The 24,251-nt window shown below is 37.7% G+C and overlaps 1 protein-coding gene across 2 annotated transcripts in view; it reads right to left on the bottom strand.

Annotated features, from left to right (window-relative positions):
* Positions 1-2,929: 2,929 nt before the first annotated feature.
* LOC121990806 (proteasome adapter and scaffold protein ECM29-like) overlaps positions 2,930-24,251 on the bottom strand; it is a 51,173-nt gene continuing 29,851 nt past the window's right edge. For both annotated transcript variants that reach the window (XM_042544874.1, XM_042544880.1), the window contains 8 exons: positions 22,695-22,848; positions 22,254-22,364; positions 8,384-8,551; positions 7,419-7,545; positions 5,050-5,208; positions 4,847-4,953; positions 4,709-4,768; positions 2,930-3,452 (listed from right to left, as the gene is read on the bottom strand). In XM_042544874.1, the coding sequence (XP_042400808.1) occupies positions 3,240-3,452; positions 4,709-4,768; positions 4,847-4,953; positions 5,050-5,208; positions 7,419-7,545; positions 8,384-8,551; positions 22,254-22,364; positions 22,695-22,848 (1,099 nt within the window). In that variant the 3' untranslated portion in view covers positions 2,930-3,239. The remainder of the gene's footprint in view (positions 3,453-4,708; positions 4,769-4,846; positions 4,954-5,049; positions 5,209-7,418; positions 7,546-8,383; positions 8,552-22,253; positions 22,365-22,694; positions 22,849-24,251) is intronic.

Below are 24,251 nucleotides of genomic sequence, written 5' to 3'. Positions count from 1 at the left end.
CCCAGTCAAGTATCCGGTCAATCTTGACCTACTTAACTCTTCTTCATTCAACCTGATCAGACCCTGATCAGTATCTCTCCGCATGGACAACTGCACCTGCATTGTCCATGTCTTCATGTCTTTCTGTATTGTCAAACATCGAAACCATGACCAAGGTTTACGCTTGGGCAACTAGGTCAACCTTGACCCGCTGGAAATTGCACCAACAGTATTGATAGTAATCAAGCGGTCTTTTTTTACATAGGAGGGATTGTATTTCTTAAGGAATTGTTATTCGATTCATGTTTTCATTTGGTAATTTCCTATTCACTTGCCACGTCAGCGAGAAAACAAAAAAAAATCAACGCTTCTCTCCTCTTTCTCTCCTCTGATCGGTCTGGACCGATCAGGCCCTGATCGGTCCCCGAGACCGATCAGGAGAGGCCCAGACCGATCAGGTGGGAGCCTGATCGGTCCAGGCCGATCAGAGGAGAGAAAGAGGAGAGAAGCGTTGATTTTTTTTTGTGTTTTCTCGCTGACGTGGCAAGTACCGCAGCAAAATCGTAAGAATCACACCGCAGGCTAAAATTTCTCTCTCTCTCTCTCTATATATATATATATAACTCTGGTAAAACTTAGCGTCCTAGATACAATTAATCACCAAAGATATTGTATATTGTCCTAGATAATGTCCGTCTAAAAATACCTATTAAATTTGTTATCTAAATTATTAGCATAATTAAAAAAATTAATTTTTTCTTGTCTCAGATGCAAATAACTCGATTAATATTTCAACATCGATATCCTTTTGTTCATCTATGAGTTTTTTCTTAAAATTTCTAATATATCTTTCGATGCAATCTACTTGGTCAGACTTTCCATACTTTATCTATAATAATCACATTTGTTGACAAGTTCACAGACCTCTGAAAATTATTGAGCAAGTTTTCTTTACTGTCAAATATTAGGATATGAGCGTAGCAAATATACTTTTGAAAGAGTTGAGAGTGGATGAATGATGATTATGACTTTCCATAAAATTAGTGACAACCCAATTAAGTCTAATTTGTTTCTTGACAAGTGAAATATTTTACATACAACAATTCTAATTTCGCCATGTGCTCTAACATTTGTTGGTTGATCATTTTTGCATGCTTATTCCACCGCATTTGATTTGTATGTCCTTCTTTAAAACATATAAATATTTTCCACATAATTTCATTTGTTCTCTTATTTTTTTTTGCTATTGTTTATCCTTGCGCTAAATTCTACTTCTTGTGTATATTGGTTATAGAACGAAAATATATCCTCTATCGATGAGAATTTCATCTTAATTTTTAACTTTCAATCATATACAACTTGGAGAATGTAGTTGCCTCTCGTCGCTATTTTCTTCCATGGGAAATGTTATATTGTTTAATTATCTAAAGTTCTCAACTAGTTGCAATACAGATTCAAGTTTGTTAAGAATAGTAGAGGTTCTACTCTAGTTTACCAATCCGCTTTAAATAATACATGACAATAGGAAACTCAAATATATTTATCTTAGATATATTGTGCACGTTGTCAAAAATTAAAGATATTGTTTAAGTATTGTAATTTAAAAAATTTAAAATCTAAAGCATTCCAATAATTCTTCTCAAAATAATTTTCTCTAATAATATTATAAATGGACATGCTAACCAAAACATTATAGCAGTTTTTTTTCGTAGCTACTATAATATGGTGATCCTACCATGTTGTAGCAGCCACTACATTGTAGCAGCAACTACAGAACCGTAATTGCTACAACGTGATTAGACTACAACGTTCTAGTCTAAGCACATTATAGCAATTATGATTATGTAGTTGTTACAATGTGTTGATTTGGTCTAAGCATGTTATAATAGTTAAAGTACTACAACATGGTCCAAGAGTTTTGTAGCAACTATGTAATCATAGTTGCTACAACATGAAACCGTAACCGTCATAATGTTGTATCTGCTATGGAATTGTAACATTTAGATGGAGTGACAAGATGTTTAGGGTACGTACATGGAGAAACACTACATACGAATGGCGATAGGCAAGCTCGGCAAGACGATGCTGCACTGAAGGAGTTGATATATATATATATATATATATATATATATATATATATATATATATACCAGTCTTGCTTAAAAGACGGCGATGACGTGGGAAAACCGTAGCTTCCTCTTCGACGGGTGTGTCGCGACGAAGGATGAAGCGGAGGACTCGGAGCTTCCTCTTCAACAAGTGCGTCGCGACGTGGGAAAACCCTAGCTTCCTCTTCAACAAGTGCGTTGCGACGACTTCGTGCGAAGGACTCGTAGCTTCCTCTGCGGCGAGAGACGGCAGGTGCGAAGGAGGAAGGTGGACTCGACTCTGTTTAGGAGGAAGGAGCGCTCGGCAGGTGCGTCGCGACGAAGGATGAAGCGGCGAGAGACGAAGCAGAAGTCCGCTGCGTAAATTAGGGTTGGGAGCTGGTATAAAAAAATTAATAAAAACTTATAAGATTGACGCGAACCTGCCACGAGGGCAGGTCCGCAGCATTCCGCACGAACAGGTCCGCAGCGGATCTGTTCTGTATATATATATATATATACAATCAATATAATCATTTGTTATTATTTTAATCCTCTTTGCTACCTTAACTAGGTAGCATGTTTATGCCAAAAACCAATTATATAGCAAATATTTTATATTTTTACGTATTTATATATTAATTTAATCCGACCCAAATATGCAGTAACGTATTATACCTCCGAGAACACATCTACAGTTTGGATTTTCTATTTCAGATCAATGTCATTTTTTTTACTTATCCGTATCTGATAAATATAACCTCCCGTTCAAAAGAAACTTAAGTTGAATTTACAGATTATTATGAGTCTCACTTTAAACTGTATGTTTAGATATTTTGGACAGCACATCCTCATTTAAACGGTTTAATTTTAAACTGCCGAATGAATATATATCTTAAATAAAGATTTGGCTTTCTAAGGAGCTAAGGAAAGAAAGCACCTAAAGAAGCCTGTCATAGTAATGACTTGGTTTATAGAATAATAATACATTGATTTAAAGTAACCTAACAACTAAATGTGATAACGCAACCAAATATATCTTCCTCCAGGGTAAAAAGATGAGCAAGCACATCCCAGCATAGCAGATCAGCTATATTCTTGGCAGAATGGCAGCTAACGAGCAATAATAGACGTGTTTGTCTCTGACGGCATGGAAAATAATTTACATTCTTCTCATGATGTTTTGTTTGTAGGGGAAGTAGTCCTGCACTTGATATCTTCCAGAATTGTGATGCATTGTCTGAGCAATGTCTTTGCTTGTGCACTCTTCTCAATTTCACACAAATGAGAAAGCTCAGCTAGGAAATGGATATCTTCATTATGTGGGGGAGTATCCCTATAGAGTTCAATCATCTGCAATAAACACTCTGAAGCAGCGACATGTACCTGAAAAACAGCATGATCAAATAAAAAAAGGTCATTGTCATCAAAATAGAATATGGCAATTAGGGATGCGAATGAGCCTTGACTTTTTAAAAATACTATTTTTATCCTAACATCTATCTTCATAATAGCTTGGGCTCTTTCTATTGTCTCTTTGCTACACCTATGTACATTTCAAGCAATTGAATAATGCCCTCAATCTTGAAGAATCAGCGTATAATTGATGCATGGGCAGTTAGTTGATACTACATACGATAGCTATGGTCTGTTGATACGGTTAGTTTTAGTTGACTAGCTGTTTCTGGATACAGATACCTACCACTTTGACACAGTGGCCTTGGCTAAAAATAAAGCTCGTCTTGTATAGATGCTGATTCATGCTGGCCTGTTCTAATATCATTGCAACTTGAGAGGGAAACTAGGTTGTTGACAGAGTGTACACCTACCATGTTTTCAGATTGTTTTGTGCCATAATATTTAAATTTTCAAATAATTCATAAAAAGGGCAGCCCGGTGTACGAAGCTTCCGCCATGCGGAGTCCCGGAGAAGGATCCATTGTACGCAGCCTTACCCTATTTTTTGCAAGAGGTTATTTCCAGAATTCGAACCTGTGACCTTTTGGTCACATGACAACAACTTTACCGTTGCGCTAGGGCTCTCCTTCTTTCAAGTAAGAAAACCCCTACCTAAACATTCCAGAGACCCATGGTATGAAATCCGGTTATTTAGTTATTTGACATCCCTTCTCTTTCTTTACTAACAAAGTAATTTACAAAAAGGAAAAAAAAAATACAGAAACCGAGAGAAATGTCAAAAGAGCATTCTTCTTGTTAATCAATAATTGCTTATTAATGCTTTCCATACTAAATTTATATGTTTTCCTGGAGATCTGTGACAAAAGGATGCCTATTCACCCATTTTGTTGCTAGTTACACATTGAAAACTACTACAACATCAATCTCAAAAATTGCAAATATATCAGAGAATAATTAGAACTCAAATATGGCAATCAAGAGCAAGATGGAAAAAAGCCATATTAAAAAAAAATATGGCAATAATAAAAAGGAATGGCTAGACCATGTTGGACAGAAGTAACGACAGAACTAGAAATTCTAGTTGGCGATGGGTGCAGGGATGATGCGAGCTTACATGTTTTACTTACCATTTGCTTCTTGACTTTACAAATTTCTTTCATCTACAGATCCTAGCAGAAACCATTTAGGACAAACAATAGTTGGGGAGGAGGGGAAACAAATACCTGAGAAATCTTCACCACATGAATACATTCAACAACTTTTGGTGCCACAGAATGAAATAACTGGTGTAAAAGAAAACCAATATGAGATTAAATAAAACAGTTCAGAAACTGCAACTGCTAAACCTGGGGAGAGGTTACCTCAAAAATAAATGGAGTTGAATTGTTGGAAGAAATAGGAATGCCGTGAGAAACATGATCAAGCTTTGAACACAACTCTTTAATTGAAGTGAAAACAGACATTTTGACTGCAAACCAAAAATGCAACGGAAGTACTTATCAAAATTTTAAGAGATGCTTTTGGATGAATCAACATGGTTTCATATATCAAAATATGAAGGTACCTGACCAATTTAAACCAGGAGATAAAGAAATTGATAACACTTCAATCAAATTTGTACTATTCTTCAAAATATCCTGGAGGCGAGCTACATGGATACAAGATGCAACACAATCTAAAACCTCATTGAGAGATACTGAAGTTTCTTCCATTTTATCTTCTCCTGTGGGAAAAAAATTCACAGGTAAACTTGAGCTGCACGATTTTTCATAATAACTAAAATAATTTCACGACACTTAGAGGAACAACTTGATTAAGTAAAATTTAACAATTATAAAATCAGAAACCCAATCAGTTGTGGTGCTTTAAGAGACTCTTGCGCTTGAGCTTTTCAATTTGGTCTATTAAAATGTATTCCTTGGATACTCAAGATCTCAAAAAGGATAGATGCAAGTCTTAGAGTTACTCTGTTTATATCAGTCGACGCTACATTCTGAGTCTACCCATTTTTTTTTTCTCTTTTGTATGTCTGTGACTTCTAGTCCTGTTTCAGAAGTTCTTCCTGCACCATACATCATTGCCACTTGTCGTGCTATCATGTATCTCTGTAAGAAACTGAATCAGCCTCTAAACAAGCTCCTGTGTCGTCCTTAAATTGCTCCAACTAGAGACACTTGGGGTGTTCCTTTCTTATCATCTCCTAAGCCAAGTATTGAACTATTCCAGATCTAGCTCCCACAGTTTCTGACCATTCTGCTTCGACAGAGTAGAAGGCATTGTACTAATCACATTGTACTAATCACATGACATATGTTTCTCATGACTTCATGTCTCCAATTAGTATGCTTTCATGAACTGCTTTAATTAGAGGTAAATTCATTGAATCAGGTAACAATCTTTGAGTACTTCACTTCTCTTTTTACATGTCAACTACCACAAGTAAAAAGTTAAATATTGACGAAAAATCCTAAGGTACAGTAAGGCGCAAAAATGGATAGAAGTTGAACTTATTTAACCATGAGATGATGGATATAACAGTGATTACATTTGTAAGCAAATCAGAAGAACAATATATCATAATTAAAATACAGCAATGTGTAAAACACTAGAATAATTTATGAGCACACTTATGGCTCCCAATAGCAAGGGAGTCATGTAACCATGATTGCAGTTGACAATAATGGGTTAACTCACCTCGAGTTCACATGATATCTACATGTTTCCAGCTAACATTAAGAAACCAGAGTGTATAGTTATGCTAATGCATGTGTGGTAATGCATGTAATGCCACATCTAGATTTGTAAGAAAACCGCATACTGCATGGAATCCATGTATGGATTCCATGAAGTCACAATAACATAATTGAGATGACAATAATTGTTTAGTTATATATAGCTCATATACTTTTGTATATTAGCATCCCACATTAACAAACCATGCTAGGAATAAAAGCAGTTCAGTGGTTATATTTAGAAACATAATTTTTTTGGAAATTTATTATTGTTAGTTATTAGAGTGATTGGAGTAATGAGTTTAGTCACACATTGGTTTTTTTATGTTTTAGGGTTTCGATATTGAGTCCTATGCATACATGTAATTATTCCTTTATTATAATACAATACAATATTTTCCTTCCCAAATTCTACAATTATTAAAATAAAATTTTAAACTAATAGCCAAAAAAATGATATGCTATCAGACCTACATTTCTGCAGTAATAGGTATGAACATTCTCCTTGGATGAACTTCAAATAGAGAAATGATTTGCTCAAAGAAAAAATCTCAAGGAAAAACTCAAAGATAGACACATAAAGTGATGTGGCCTACAAAAAATGAAATGGTGGGCCATGAATATATGTGTCTATCCTTGAGCTTTTCCTTGAGTTTTTTCCTTGAGCATATCACAACTCCTTCAAATATTTCCTGGTTGAATTTAGAACAAGGTTTAAAATTTTGAGTTGTGCCAGAATTTCAGTTTATGATTCAAATGATACAGTTTTGGTACCGTATCATATTGTGCCGATAAAATTTCATTATTTTTTAAAATATAAATATATTAATTCTTTTTTCTATTTTTCCAGATAATCTGTTTCCAACATCTTTAAAGAGATACTTAGTCTTTGTTTACTAGAGGGAAAAATGGAGAAGGGAATGGGGACGGAAGGAATTAATTGCAAAAAATATATTAAAAAAAATAAATAAAAGAAAGGAAAGAATAAAAAAAAATCCCATGTTGTCGGTCAGCCTCACAGTCGGGTGAGGCCGATGCGCTCGTGCCGATGCTGGTTTGGTAGGCAGAATGGTAATTCCACCCATGCTAACCGGCATGGCTCGGTATCTAATTCCGTGATTTGGAATGTGGTTACAAGTTAGATTCTTCACGAACATTACCTGCTATCAATTGATTACTAGAAAATAGACTTGGAGGTTACCTGTCTCAGTAACTAAGCTGATGGAACTAGTATTCATGGTCTTGGAGGCAATAGCCTGTTTACAAACATCATAGAGCATAGGAAATACACTGGTGAAAAACTCAGGGTCGTTGAATTCCTTCACAACCTAAAAATTTAGAGAAACTGCAATTAGATATAGGGAAGTTAATTTTCTCAACAATGACGATAATGTCTAGATTCAATGTTTTTCCTTAGAAAAATCAGATAGGAATATGAATATTTAATTTCAGCAGATGCAGGAGATGGGAGTTCGTGAATAATCTGCAAGCTTCAGACATTGCAGCTCCTGATATTGATATGATTTGAAAATGCAAATACAAAGGCGGACTCACAACCATGCAAATACAAACCTTTGAGATGATGAATAATTATTGTACAAGAAAAATACAAATAGCATTGACAGGAAATTGTTCTTTCACAAAATTATAAGCAATAAATTAACTACTCATTCAAACTAGTAAATGTACAGAAAATATCAACGGTAATATACTGGTTGCATGGGAATACTTCTCTGGCACTTATCAATAAAGAAAAAAAAAATTAGCAACACCTTTTCTGTGTTTCACATGAATAACTATCCTAAATCTTGATGTTCCTACAATGCATTACATAACTGTACTTGTGAAGTAAAAAGAGAAGAAAATTGCAGACTAAACTATTCTCAAACACAATGAGAATCAATTCGTCATATCAATCATTTACTTCACACTATTCCATCAAAGTATGACCTCACATAACCATTTCTTGCGGGTCTCAATCTGCAAAGTATTTTAATTTTTTGAAATGCAAAACAAGAGAATGTCTTCAATCTGTAGGTAAGACTGAGGGGATTATACAGTTAGAATAATTCGCATTGGTTATCCATTTCTGTGCATTCATACATAAGATAATCCAAAATTGATATTTAAAGTTGCTAAAGCCAGCAAGGCACAATATTATTTTACCTGCTGAAGGCAAGAGAATGCTGCATCACGGTAAATTTTGTTTTTCTTTGAGCAAGCAGACATCATTGCCTCTAAAACCAAAGAAGGCATGGTCGGGTCTTCAAGAGATATTGTTTCATGACAAGATGAACATAGTGAAGCTATGGCATGTAGAATAACATCTTTCCCCTGAAAAATACGTATAAAACGGTTAGAAGAATTAGGACAAAGAAGATGAAACCTGAATACGTTGTTACCAAGTTGGCTTACATAGAAACCACAAATGAAAAGAACAAAAACTACAAAATGTGTAAAATCAGTATCTGCTCAACCATCGCTCAAGAATTTAAGCATGTGCCCATTTTGCAAATTCTAGTAAACATATCATCTGATTTAGTGTTCTATACCAATGTATCATATCAAGTTTTGCATCCTGAAATTTAGAGCATAAACTTCAGAAATAATATGTTAAGAATTGTTTAGGGACTTGATACACAGAGTCCAATATCACCAGAATACTCATAAAACATTTTGGTATCCACCATGACTTGCCACCTTCATTCCGTTAGCTGTAAAACTATCTTGAGCCTGCTCTTTGCATAACAAAAGAAACTGGTAATGAACACAGCTTACCGCTCTACTATATTTTTAATTCTCAACAGATAAACAAAATCTTCACACTTCACTATGCACATGCCTCTGTCAGTTTCCCTTTCGTTCCTTTCCAGTCAAGCAACAGTTGGTATACTAATGCAGTATAAGGTTATGATCATAGAATCAAACGTAAGAGGGAACGAGTCACAAGCATTTAATTGTTTCCATAGAGTTATAATCATGGAACCAGAAAAGGATAAGACCCCATTCTAAGTGAAATACTGATATCCTTGTGTATGTTGATAAAGGAAGCCTTGCAGTACCAGAGGGGGCAAAATTTGGTTGTGTTGAAGTTGAGTAATATCTGCATGGGCAGATTGAAGAAATGGAGTATCCTTGCCCGAGCCAGGCCAGCTGGGTTGGGCATGGGTTCATGCCAGGCCATGTCCAACTGGCTCACAGGCAGCAGGGTCAGTGCCTGACCAGAGCAAGCCTCTGGTTTGGGCCACACAGATGCCCGTTTGCGGCCTGGCCCATTTTCCACCTCTACCACTAACTTATACTATTATGGGGTAATGCACCCTACAGAACAAGGATGAAGACATGAAAGATAGCTAAAGTGATGCGACTAACTTGATAGACATGGGGAAAGCACAATGCAATGATCACAAATAATTCAGTGATGGTGAAACAAATCTAGAATCATAATAAAAAGTTAAATAGTGGTAGACAGGTTTCGTTATGGATATGAGCATATTCCGCAGGCAATGTCAAGTTTGTGAGCTTGTCATAGAGAACTCACCCATCTCAAACAGTCACAGCAAATACAAACATCTCAATGTGAAGTTTGAGATGAGTGTCTCTTTTTCTCCAGCAACTTTGGAAGGCTCTTCCCCGGTCTCCTCTTCTTTTTAGTGGCAGTCGTCCACTTGTGGTAGATGGTCTCTCTCTAGTGGTTCTTGGGTGGATTTGGAGGGTGTATAGAGGATATCCCACTGGCTATATCGGAGTGTTCTTCTCCGGCATGGGGTTGTCTTCTCACCGGTGATACAGTTCATCTCTCTCCTTGTTTCCTTGGGTTTCTTCCTTCCCCTACTTCTCCTCTGTACTGGTGCCTGGAGGAAGGTCTCTGATCGATCAAATTCCCATTGCTTCACACATCACCGGAGGTGTGCCGAAGTTTTTCAAATTCTATGAAAATTAGGGCCGGCAGGTTCCATAGAAGGAATTTCTTGGAGCAATTATTTAACATTAAAAAAAGGGCAGCCCGGTGCACAAAGTTCTCGCCATGCGGGGTCCCGGGGAATGATCCATTGTACGCAACCTTACAACAATTATTCAACATTAATGGGCATTAATTCAAAAGATATTGGCTTTAATTAGAGAGGTGCTTAATTGGAAGTCTTTGGTGGTACATTTTGCTTGGATGGTGCTTCCAAATTGATGGTTACACGTTACTCTTTCATTCGATTTGGATTGACTTTGGTTTTGCTATTCTTACTTTGAATGCCCACGTGGTAACATCAAGATGGGAAAGAATGAAAAAACCCCTTAAATATTCTCCTTTGAGTCCAAGGTTTAAAATTTCGACCCGTGCCGAGGTTTCGGTATCGTATCGTGCCGTGCCGATACAGTTTCCGTAATTTTACTTAAACATTAAATCAGCAAAAAATATAAAATAATTAAAAAATATATATAAGAATATAAATTTGATTTAATAGAATTTTTATAAAAATTATTTTTTTTAGAATTTTAAAGAATTTTTAAAAATTTTAAAATAGTAAAAATAATTTCAGAATATTATTTAATAAAATTGATTATTTTTTTAAAATTTTAAATATATTTTTTTATATTTTATATTTTATATATAAATTTTTTTTTGAATTTTTTGAATTTTTATATTTTGTTGGGATAATTTAATTAGGGTTCATGAAAGTCTCTTTAAAATATCTCAATTAAATAGGAATTGTTTAATTTATTTAAATTATAATTTTGCACAGTGCTGTGCCCGCGACCCGCGCCTGCTCCCGCGACCCAGCGCCCGCGACTCGCCCGCGACGCCTCCGACGGCGCCGGAGGTGTCCGGCGACACCTCCAGCGGCGCCAGAGGAGTCCGACGAAGATTCCAGCGGCGCCAGAACTGTCAGTGAAGTTTTCGGCGTCGCCAGAGACGTCGCGTCGCGACGCCTCCTGCACCTGCGACACGCTTCAGGCGCCGCGAAGCTTCCGGCGACGCCGAAAGCTTCTGGCGATGCTGTTCCCGACTCCTCCTGGCGCGTGACGCACCACGCACGACGCGACGAAACCGTCGCTCGTCCGGTGCCGGTTTCGGTGCGTGGGCGGAACGGTAAGTTTCGCCCGTTCCGCCCGGCACGGAACGAAATTTTGTTCATTGTTTGAGTCTCACCAAGGGCCCACATGCTATCATTTGAAGAATCTAGATTTGCCAAAGTGGAGGCTGCAACACACTTGACAGAAAATGGATTCAATCATGGTTGTGATGGGGACACGCCAAATCATGCTGAGGTAGCGGACCAAGCCTCCAACGTGGTTGGACACGAGCACATTGACTTGGAACACCAAGATGAGGTGGACAATGCAGCTAATGTGGCTAACTTCCCACATGGGTCACCTGAACCTCCCTTCAAGATCAGGCACAAGTTGAAGCAAATCAGCCACCGGTGGTGGAGGAGGAGGTTCAAGTGAGAAATCAACCAACTCTGGCTGTGTACAACTGTCAAGCTGAAGCTAACGGAACGGCAGCTGCTGGTGGGCAGGGGAATCATCCACCACAAATGAAGTCTTGGGCAGATCTTTTCAAAGACAACAGGAAGACAAAGCTTGCTATGTCACTTGATCAATATGAAGCCAAAGGAGAAAGAATATCCTTTGACTATGATGGCATTGATGGCATGGAGGACCCGATGGGTTTCAGTCTAGTTGGTTGCTGCATAGGACGACATCTAGGCGTAGATGAGGTCAAAATTATAGGTGCTCATTGGAGGATTCCTCATAAATTTTTCTTGTATAAAAGTGGTTGGGTGGTATTCCGTTTTGACACGGAGGAAGATCAGCAAAGTCTTGCAAGGAGGACCCTACTTTGTCTTCGGAATTCCAATCTTTTTGAAAATCATGCCAAGATGTTTTCTTTTCAATGAAGATGAAAGACTTGTCCCTGCTTGGATCCAAATTCATGACCTACCACCAGATTGTTGGACTCAAAAAGTATTAAGCATGATTGGATCAAAAGTAGGAAAGCCGCTGTACACCGACAATCTAACACGAACAAGAGAACACTTGGAGTATGCGCAACTCTGAGTGGAGATTCCAACCTTAGGGGAAAGAGTTCACGAGGTGTCTATTGCTTTGCCCACTGGAGTACAAGTAGATCTATATGTTATCAATGAAATGGTGCTAGATTTTTGTCAAATCTATAAGAAGGTTGGCCACCAATCGGAGACTTGCCACGGAGGTGTTGGCCCGTCTGAACAGCAACACAACCGGCCGGCACAGAATATGTAAAATGATAGGAATGGCCAAGGCCTGGAAGACAAAGATCACAATCAGTGAGGAGTCAAGGAAGGACGAGGATTAAGGACCGTACTCGGCAATAATGGAGACAAACACATCAACACACAAATGTTGGAATTCCAATAGTGCATAATGAATTAGCAATAGTGGAACTTCACAGTCCGATTACGGTGGCTATTGAACCACCCATTGACCACAACGTTGGAGTCCAAAGAGCTGTTGACCAAGTTGGAGTCCAAAGTGCTATTGACCAACACGTCTAAGAGTTGTTGACCACAACGTTGAAGTCCAAGTAGCTGTTGACCATGTTGGAGTCCAAGTTGTTGATCGGGTTGGCATCCAAGGGGCTATTGAAATGTAACCTATACCCACATGGATTGGAGAGGAGGCAACACAGACTACAGAGGAGCAACCACCCCATGCTGGCCATTCTGCATGCTCCGGCTTAGGAAGTTCGTCTTCTTCGAACTCTTCGGCTGAACAAAGCACCATGGCAGCAAGTGAGGCAATCGATAACACATCTGAGGCACAACATCATCCTTACCATCAGCCATGTCTCCAAGTGCAAGTGGGACTGCACGTGGTGACACAATGATACCAAGGAGTAGGCGACAACTTCGGACACGAGCAGCCTACTGAGGTGGTCAATGAAGGTAGCCGCTTGGAATATTAGGGGTTTCAACAAGTCCCTAAAGCATGGAGGAGTGCAACACCTCCTTCAACACAAAGATATTCAAATTATGGCACTATTGGAGACAAAGCTTAATAAGAACTCTTTAGAACTGATTCTAGGGAGAAGGTTTTCAGGTATGGAGCATGCACACAACTTTGGTTTTTCTAACCATGGTCGTATAATGCTTCTTTGGGACTTGCAAAGGGTGGATATGAATGTTATTATGACTACTGATCATTACATGCATTGCTATGTTCGATGCCGCATCTCCAATAGAGGCTTCTGAGTGACGTTTGTCTATGAGTTGCATTCAATAGTCTCACGAAGACCTTTATGGGACGCACTCACTGATCTAAGAGGTACCATTTCCGATGCATGGATGATTATGGGAGACTTCAACTCTTATTTATCTATTCATGAAAAGCAAGGGCCAGTTACAAATCATTCGCGGGCTTACAGATTTTTGCACAAGCTTATGGTTTGGTGGATCTCCGGTCCATTGGATGTCGCTTTACATGGTCTAATGGTAACATTTTTTGCAAGCTAGATAGAGCTTTGGTTAACTCCTTTTGGTTGATGGCAAATTTTGATGCGTATATGGAGTTTATGCACTGGGATGTCTCTCAGATCACTCATGTGCCATTGTGCACACATTAGCCAAGGATCGACCACCAAATAAAGCCTTTAGATTCATCAATATGTGGTCATTGCATAAAGATTTTGAGAATGTTGTGAAGGACTCATGGGCAACCCCAGCAATGGGAAATGCCCAATATGTTCTCAAGACAAAGATGTTCTGTTTGAAAGGATGCTTGAGAGAGCTAAACAAAAAAAAAATTGGGCACATTTCAGATAAGGCAAGAAGGGCGAAGGAAGAGTTGGAGGAGGCGTAAAGAGGAATTCTAGATGGTGGTCCTACTCCTATGGAGTAGGATCACACAAGGAAGCAAGCCAACCTACTAGCCGAGGTGGAAAGACAATTTTATGAACAAAGGGCAAAGAATGTCTACTTGAAGCGTGCGGACAACGGTACAAATTTTTTTTAATGATGTGATGAAAAGAAATAACAAGAGAAATGCAATCATTACATTCAAGAAACGGAATGGGGAACAAACCACAAGTATAGGTGAAGTTGTAGAGGAATTTGTTGACCACTTCCATGGCTTACTCGGTCAAAAGGAGACGTGCAGAATTTTGGACAGCAATGAGCTCATGGGAAGGAAGCTAACCATGGGGCAATTTGAGAATTTATGCAAGCCGGTTAAACTTGAAGACATAAAGGCTGCGTTATATGATATTGGGTGTGGAAAAGCCCCGGGTCCAAACGGCTATGGTTCGAAATTCTTTACTTCATCTTGGGATATTGTTAATAATGATCTTATTCCAATTGTGCAGGAATTTTTCAAAGTGGTTGTTAAATCAAGCAAGGGAATCACTCTTTGATCTCACTTGTGCCAAAAGGTGACCATGCTGTGGGGGTTTCAGATTAAAAGACAATTTCTTACTGCAATGTATTCTACAAAGTCATTTCGAAGATACTTGCTGGCCGGTTATTGGAGGTCTTGGATTTCTTATTATATCCGGCTCAAGTAGAATTCATCAAGGGGCATTTTATAGATGATAACATATATTTGATCCAAGAATTGCTCCGAAAGTATGCACGCAAAAGGGTTTCTCCATATGCATGATCAAAGTAGACTTGAAAAAAGCTTTTGATATGGTGGATTGGAATTTTCTTATGTCGACACTCGTTGGTTTTGGTTTTCCCCAACGATATTGCAATTGGATAAAGGAATGTGTCACTACGGTATCTTATTCAATTTCTTTAAATAGTGGCATATATAGTTTCTTTAGTGGTAAAAGAGGACTTCGGCAAGGGGACCCCCTCTCTCCCTTGTTGTTCGGCTTATGTATTGAAGTGTTATCGAGAAACCTCAAGATCACCGCAGCATATCTTGTTTATGCGGATGATTTAATGTGTTTTGTCGAGCAGATATATCATCTACACAACACATAGTGGAATGTTTAGACCACTTTGGAAGGATTTCGGGACTATGGGCAAACCCTAAAAAAACATAAGATTATCTGGCCGGAGTGGATGCAAGTTCAAAGAGACAACTTCTTGATCTTATGGGTTCCAAGAAGGTTCATTTCCTTTCCGGTACTTGGGTATCCCATTGGCGGCGCAAAAGCTAAGGATTGCTAATTATGGGTCTCTCCTAGATGCTATCACAAGAAGGATAAATGTTTGGCCTAAGAATACTTCATCATACGCCAGACGTTTGGAATTAGTGGGTACGGTTCTTCAAGGTATGGCGTGTTTTTGGCTCTCAATGCTTCCAATTCCTAGTGGAGTACTTGACAAGATCAAAGCAATTTGCCGTATGTTTGTTTGGTCTTCAAAGCACCCACCTATATCTTGGTCCAAATTTTGTTTATTAAAACAAGATGGGGGTTATGGACTTAGGGACCTTCTTGCATGGAATGAGGCTTTGTTAAGTAAGATATTATGGGATATCAATGCCAAAACAGATTCCTTATGGGTCAAGTAGGTGCATCAACACTATATCAAAGGGGTTGATTTTTGGGCATGGGAAATCAAGGCTTCAGACTCACCCTTGATCAAGAGACTTATAGAAATTTGACACAAGATCTTAAGAGCCTCAAATGAAATTGGTAGAGCAAACATGACATTGATGGATTGGTTTGTTGGTGAAGGAAAAGGAGTTGCAAAAGCTTATCAATTCTTCATGCCAAGGAGTTCAGAGGTGGCTTGGAATTCTATAGTATGGAGGTCGGAGATCATGCCAAAGCATCGGTTCATCTTATGGATGCTAGCAAATGGTAAACTAAGAACCAAGGATAGAATGGAATATGAATCAAACAAAGAATGTGAATTGTGCCGGCATCAAGAAGAATCAAATCACCACTTGTTCATTGAATGCTCTATGGCTTGTGGTTTGTGGAGCAAAGTGAAGCAATGGTTGGACATTAATTTGATTTTCCACTCCTTTGATAAATTACAGCAAGTCCTTGGGCGAAACTATAAAGATGGTAACCAGAAAACAAAGGCTCGATACCTATGCATCTCAAGCATGATCTACTTCATATGGGAAGCTCGCAATAGAAGCCAGCATCAAGGGGTTGCTCCAAATGTTGTATGAATTTTTCGCAAAATTCAAATCTATGTCTATCGGTTTGTGGATCTTAAAGCCAACATAGTACTTCTTATTTTTCTTTGCATGGTTCTGGTTGGTGATAGCTATATCATGAGGTGAAATGGCTGATTTGAGTTTGTGATTGTTGTCCGTGTTTTGTAACTACCAACATGTTTTGTTGGTGTTCACCAGTGTTGCAGATTTTGGCCTAGGCGGCCCCTAGCCAAACCGAAAACCTCCTATTCGGCCAAACTAGGCGATACTATTTATGTACAGTCCTAGGCGCTGAAAAGGCGATCTGTTCGGCCTAGGCGCCGCCTAGACCGAACAGATTTTTTTTTTTGTTTTGGACCAAAACCTTTTTTCTATAATTATTTATGGCCCAAAAGCCCAAAACTACTATGTTTCTTTCCACGGTTCCACCCTAATCTCTCTGCGAATCTCTCTGCCACCGCAAACGCATCGTCGCGGCGTTCATTCTAGTCCACCCGTCCACCGTTCTCTGCCACACCCCGTTGGAATCTCTCTAGCGACCTAATCTCTCTGCATCAAACTCGAAGAAGCAAGAATCTGCACCACTGGTGAGGACTGATTCTTCCATTCTTCTTGCTTGCCTTCTTGCTTCTTCTTTGATGCTTCTTGGTTCTTCAATGCTTCTTGGTGCTTCTGCCTTCTTGCTTCTTGGTTCTTCTTTGGTGCTTCTTGGTTCTTTTGCCTTCTTGGTTCTTCGATGCTTCTTGGTGCTTCTACCTTCTTGCTTCTTCTTTGATTCTTCTTGGTTCTTCGATGCTTCTAGCTCTTGGTGCTTCTTCCTTCTTGCTTCTTCTTTGATGCTTCTTGGTTCTTCGATACTTCTTGGTGCTTCTTCCTTCTTGCTTTTTCTTTGATTCTTCTTGGTTCTTCGATGCTTCTAGTTCTTGGTGCTTCTTCCTTTTTGCTTCTTCTTTGATGCTTCTTGGTTCTTCGATACTTCTCGGTGCTTCTAACATCTTGCTTCTTGGTTCTTCTTTGATGCTTCTTGGTCGATTAAAGAGATTTGACATGCTAATACAATAATACTTACTGAATTAATGAGGGTTACCGGTTACAATTTTTCATTGGAAGTTTTTGTTAGTGTTACAATTCTTCAATTTTTCATTATAAGCTTTTTCATTGGCCTGCTATTATGCAGTTATGACATCTTCAACTGCTCCCGAGGGTTCGACCTCAGTTAGTGTTTCTCAAGCTTCTCTAGATTGTGAAGTACTAAAACGAAAATCAAACAATGTTGGATGGGTGTATGAGAGGTTAATTGATGCGAAGAACTTGGATAAAATAAAATGTATTTTGTGTGGAAAGTTATGTCTGGAGGAGTTTACAGAATAAAAGAACATGTAGCACACATAATGGGAAATGTGTCTGCATGTCCAAAGTCTTCAAAAGATGATCAAGCTAAGTGTAGAAATGCAATCAATGAGGGAAAGATGAAGAAGAGAAACAAGAAAATTGAAGAGGAATCTTTAAGATCAGATGTGAATATTCGAAAAGACATTGATGTGGATGAATTTCAAGAGTCTTTTGGGACCATGAAATCATCACGTACCCTTGGTCCTATGGATAAGTTTTCAAGTGTCATTAACCCCGAGACTTCTTTGAACTTAGCAAAGAGTACGCCGGAACAAAGCATCAATGATGCACTTTTCATAGAAAGAACAAGTTTGATTAAAGAATATGCCTGTAGATGGGCGTATGAAGTTGGTGTTTCTTTTAATGTTGTCGATAGAGATAGCTTTAAGGTGATGATGGAGGCGGTTGGTCAATTTGGGTCAGGGTTTAAACCTCCTACTAGATATGAAATGAGTGAGCCGTATTTGAAGAAAGAGGTTGACAGGATCAAAGGTTTATTGAAGACAAATGAAGAAGAATGGAAATTGAATGGGTGTTCAATTATGACATATGCTTGGAGTGACAGAAAAAGGAGGTAAATTATGAACTTGTGTGTCAATTCCATATTAGGCACTATTTTTCTTTCCTCTAAAGAATCTTCAGATGAAGCCCATACAAGTCAATTAATTTATGACTATGTAGAGCAATGCGTTCAACAGGTGGTCCAGAAAATGTTGTTCAAATAGTAACCGATAATGCCTTAAATAACATGGGAGCTGCAAAGTTGTTGAAGGAGAAGAGGCCAACAATCTTTTGGACCTCATGTGCTACTCATTCTATAAATCTTATGCTTGAAAGCATTGCAAGTATACCAAGGCTCAAGAAAGTCATTGATCAAGTCAAGGCATTAACTATATTTATTTATGCTCACCATAAGACTTTGGCATTATCATATACAAAGAAGAGAGATATTGTGAGACCAGGGGTGACTAGATTTGCTTCAGCATTTCTAACTTTGCAAAGTTTATTTGAGAAAAATAGTCAATTAAGGGCAATGTTTACTAGCACTAATTGGAAAGAATGCAAATTTTCCAAGAGTGTTAAAGGGAAAACATCTTACACAACAGTGTTGAGTATTGGATTTTGGACTGGTGTGTCATTATACTTGAAGGTTTTTGCACCTTTGGTGAAGGTGCTTCGAATTGTTGATGCTGATAAGAAACTATCTATGGGTTTTGTGTATGGTGAGCTTCTGCGAGCTAAGAAAGATATTAAGAATGCTCTAAGTAATGTTCCAAAAAACTATCAGCATATTATTGATATTATTGATGCAAAGATAAACGATAGGCTAGATAGTCCACTGCATCTGATGGCTTATTTGTTGAATCCTTTTTATCATTATAAGGATCCGCTTCTTTATTTGGATCAAACTGTCACAATTGGGGTTATTGATTGTATGGATGTTATCTTTTTTGGGGATATTGATATGCAAAATATCATTTTGAGTGAGGAGTTACCCATGTATAAGAAAAAGGAGTCTATCTTTGGGAAACCCATTGCAGTAAAAGCATATTCATTGAATGATGACAAGTTTGATCCAGGTAATTAAATAAATATTCATAATATTATTACTGTTTGAGGTTGTTAATATTATTTATGTTATTGACTTATTTTTTTTATAATTACGCAGCAAATTGGTGGTCGAATTTTGGTGCATTGACTCCTAACTTGCAGAAAATTGCTATGAAGATCCTCTCTTTAACTACTAGTTCATCGGGGTGTAAAAGAAATTGGAGTACATTTGAAGGGGTCAGTAGCTTAAAGTCTTGAACTATTTTAATACTAATAGACTAATAGTTCATTATGTTCGCATAAATATTAATTGTATTTGTAGGTCCATACAAAGAAAAGGAATAGACTAGATACACATCGATTAAATAATCTAGTCTTTGCTCAATTCAATGAAAAAATGATGAACAAGAAAAATAGGGAGAAAGAGAGGAATATTGAGGTTCTTCTAGCAAGTGATGCAACTTCTGCACAAGATTGGATTGTTGATGGGGCTGATGATGAAGTTGAACATGACACGGGCATGACTTGGAAAGTTGTTAGTGCTGCTATGGGAGCAGATGAAGCGCTTAGGCCTAGAAGTAGTAGACTTAGAGAACTTGATGAGGATGACTTTCGATCTGAGAGTGAGGAGGAAGTGAATATGTATGAGTTTGATTTTGAATCAGACGAAGAGCATGTCGTAGAAGAATATGGAGAAGGAGAGGAATTTTCCTAAGGATTTGTAGTACAAACTGATGTTATCTTTGTAGTGTGTACTTTGTACTTTGTAGTTTGTACTAGACTACTAGTTTGTTTCCATGTTTTTTTTTCTTTGAAGTTGGAACTTTGAATACTTTGATGCTATTTGCTATTTAGCTTAGGCTAATTGATGGTCATTTTGGTATCACTTGCTAGTTGTTACTTGTTTTGAATTTTGGTATTTCATTGAGATCAATGTGTATTTCACTAAAAGATCATATGGTATCTAGATAAAAGATAACAATCAAGCCATTGCAAGCAGTAGACACTGACAGATATCAGGGCCTGATATTTCAGGCCTTGCGCATCCTTGTTCACTTTGGGTTGTTTAGGGACATGTTTCAGCATAGTGCTCTCTCTCTTTTGTCATCAACTCCATTTATTTTCTTTTTTTTCCACGTAGGAAATGCTAAGTCCTTGAGCATTTCGTGCTTCATATTCTTGTAGCATATCATTTCTTGACTCACACTAAAAGATCATATGTGACTGTTATTTACAGTAAATAAATGGATGACAGTATATTTCCTTGTGTTTTGAGATCAATATAAATTATGGTTGAACATGTCAAACTTGAGAATTTCCTAGAAATTAAAGGATGTATGAAGAGTAACTTCAAACTTGGTATTTAAAATACTAGAGCGCCTAGGCGCCGCCTAAGCGTCGCCTAGGCGCTAGGCGCCAGTCGAGCGCCCGACTAGCGCCTAGTGAAATCTGCAACACTGGTGTCCGCGAATGAGCTGTTAGTGTTGTTGATTTGAAGCTGCTGGAATTGTCCGTGTTATTGCCTAAGGAAGACACTTGTCGTTTGCATTGTTGATTGGCTTTGGATTTCACCGTGTTATGGCTGTCCGTGTGAGCTTCACGGCGTTTAGTTTGTGTAAGTAAGATGCATTGCTGTAGCTTTTGATGTGTATGCAAAGGCCAATATGGACTTATGTCCGTGTAATGACACTTGTAGAGTGGATTGACTATATTGTTGCATGCAAGATAGATGGTGTGGACATCTCAATGGGTGACATGTGCCCATGTGATGTTTGATTATAGGCAGGTTTTGAGTGTTGAGTGTGGATTATGGAGTTTACCTCAGCTGAAGTGGCTTAACTCCTTGACATTTTGTATGCCTGATATGCCATTTGCAGTTTTTACCTCTGAAACTGATTTTATATACATGTACCTTTTTCAAAAAAAAAAAAAATGGCAATGACTCACTTTTCTATTTCTCCCTGTCCCGTTAAACACACATCTCGCTCACAAAATAGAAAACAAACTCACAATAGAATTCCCTTCATGTCGAGAACAAGGCCTGCTACGTGAAACATGCATTAACAGACAGCCACCTGAACTGATAGGCAACCAATGAACTCCTCCACCATAGACACATCAGATACAACCTGAAAACAACTTACCACCCTGATGATTTATCAATTGTCATACACCAAGATCATAACAGGATGACAGGTTTTAGGGCATATTTTTCTAGATATGGCCCAGGTTAAACCTAAATTATTCAAGGCTTAATAATCCTGGTAAAATAATATAACTGTGCATCTATAATGACATTTTCTTGGTGTAAAGAAATAATCCAGCCCAAGATGCATGCTATCGTCCATTTATGAACTGTCATTGCCATCATCAAGTCATGCTATCCCAAATATTTTTGTCGATTGCACGGATCTTATCCCTCAAATGAAATCTACACAAGGTGCTAGCTGTGAATGGCCATGAATCTAAATGCTCTGATGTGAAAGAAAGGCAGCCCGGTGTACAAAGCTCCCGCCATGCGGAGTCCCGAGGAAGGATCCATTGTACGTAGCCTTACTCTGCTTTTTGCAAGAGGCTGTTTTCAGGATTCAAACCCGTGACCTTTTGATCACATGGCAACAACTTTACCGTTGCGCTAAGGCTCCTCTTCAAATGTTCTGATGTGAAAGAGTGAATATTATATTGTTAAGCAATACAAAACTGTTGGAAACCTTACTCCAATTAGACATCACAACCAATGAAGCAGTAGATAATATACCAGTTGAATACCCTTTACAACCACACTTTCACACAAACTTCAAATAGTTCAAGCACTAGAGATTTCAATTTAAAAGAAATTATCAGAACTTGATGTTTTTAATTTGAGAAATTTGATCATTGTTATATTATTACTTCAAATATCATTTTTTTAGAATGCAATAAAATCTAAGCCAAAAAAAGGTTATACATAAATATAATGTATGCATAAGGCAAGCAGACCATTTTAAACATTTAATACCTCCCAAAGACGACCAGGCAACTCCTTCAGAAGGCACCTGAGAAGATTGAGATGATGACGAGAAAGAGATTCACCAAGGATTTCACTAAGCTTCTGAATAGCTTTAGCTGACTGTCATAAGAAAGAAACAAGGGATCAGTGGAAAATAACTCTAAATAATAAACAATTTCCAAAATATGTACATGTTGCATGACGGAATATCTTCAACGAATACTGATAAGAGTTTAGGCTTGAACCATTACGGTAGTTGAACTGAGCAGTATAAACTTGTATCAACAGATACAATCAGACTACATAAACTATCAAATGGCTAGAACCAGCAATACTGCTCAACCTTATGTATATTGTTCATTAGTTAGATGATTACATACATGGTATGAGTGATGTAAGTCAAGAATTAAAACCATACTCGGTTATCTATAACAAAGCAAATTTATTCACCTTTCTTTTACTTGCCCAAGATGATGAAGCAAGAGAATTGCAAAGAAGGGCAACAACTTCACCCAAGTATAATTGAAGAGTGACTCTTTCACTGCTAGAATTCTCTTCCCAGAGCTCTTCAAATATAGTACCAATATCTTTTTCATCCTCAAACCTACAAAACCATGTAGACAAAAAAAAAATAGCTTTCAACTCTTGTATCATTGATTCAATCACAGAAATAGAGAGAATTTCAAGAAAGAAGAAAGGAAACAAATTGAACAACTTAAAATCAAGAGGAATGCATTGAGCTGCCTTATAAATGTTGATTACATTATTAAAGGAAGAATAATAAGGGAATGAATGGCTACGTTAATTGAATCATTACTGTTCTGATACAGGGGAATTTTAAACCATTCAACCCTAGGAAGCCCCCTCCTAGAGAGAGAGAGAGAGAGTTGTTACAGATATTCCCTTGCTATTACATGTATTTACACTTTAATTGATGACCATAACAATAACAAAAGAAATTGGGCATGTGGCTAGGCAATATCTCATTGATATCTATTCTTTGCTATCAGTTCACTGAGTTTCCAAGATTCTGATATTCCAATACCATGTCCAATGAAATCACATTCATAGTTAATCATATTGAAGAGCTGGACACAGAAATTTAGCCCCTTCAACTGCAAGGGTTAGAGCTTGAGTTTTCAATCACTAAATCATTGCTCGAGAAACTTATGCTGGACCATAATGCTTCTGGGTAAATGCTAAAGAGGAGGTTGAGCCCAAAGTTTGAAATATTAGTCTAACTGGTGGGATCATATACAAATCAGTTCTTACTAGTTCGGCCAAGTATCAGAATTGATGAGGAATCAAAGAAATTGAAATACTGATTTGTAACTGAATGATGTAATCCATGTGTCTTCCTTTATGTTTGTCTAAACAACTATTATATCATATAAATTTTATGTTTTTAGTCATAATTTCATAGTCACCATACACTTGAAAGGCATGTTGATATAACTATTATTGGTTTTTGAATTTGTATCAAATCTGTATCAACTGCAACATGCTTTGTATCACTCATATTGGCATCATATCACCCAAATCATGGATTGCTGGTATCCACCAGTATTGATCAGCAAGCGCAATACTTTACATTTTTGGTTGTGTAGATCCTATACTCAACAAATTGAATTCTCAAAATTGTATGTTTGGTTAGTATCTATTCACTAGCCGTCAGAGCATGACAACAATTAGGCCACAATTGATATACCTAGTAGAGCTTTACCTTCATTTTGATTATACTTATCAGTCTAGTATTTGTAATACAGAAATCTACAATGGTAACTGGTATGCGGCAGGAACTGAAAAACTAGAGTTGAAAATAATGCAAGAAATCAGAAACAGATATAACAATGACGACAATAACCAACCCTTGTCCCATTAGGTGAGATTAGCTATATGGATCTTCCTACATCATTGAACTCTATCCCTTACTATATCATCATCTATATTTAAATAAATGTTATCCTATTTTATCATTGCTAATCAAGTTTTCTTTGATATTCCTCT

Source organism: Zingiber officinale, chromosome 1B, assembly GCF_018446385.1.
Source record: "Zingiber officinale cultivar Zhangliang chromosome 1B, Zo_v1.1, whole genome shotgun sequence".
Lineage (NCBI taxonomy): Eukaryota > Viridiplantae > Streptophyta > Magnoliopsida > Zingiberales > Zingiberaceae > Zingiber > Zingiber officinale.
This window is presented reverse-complemented; position numbering and strand designations above follow the sequence as displayed.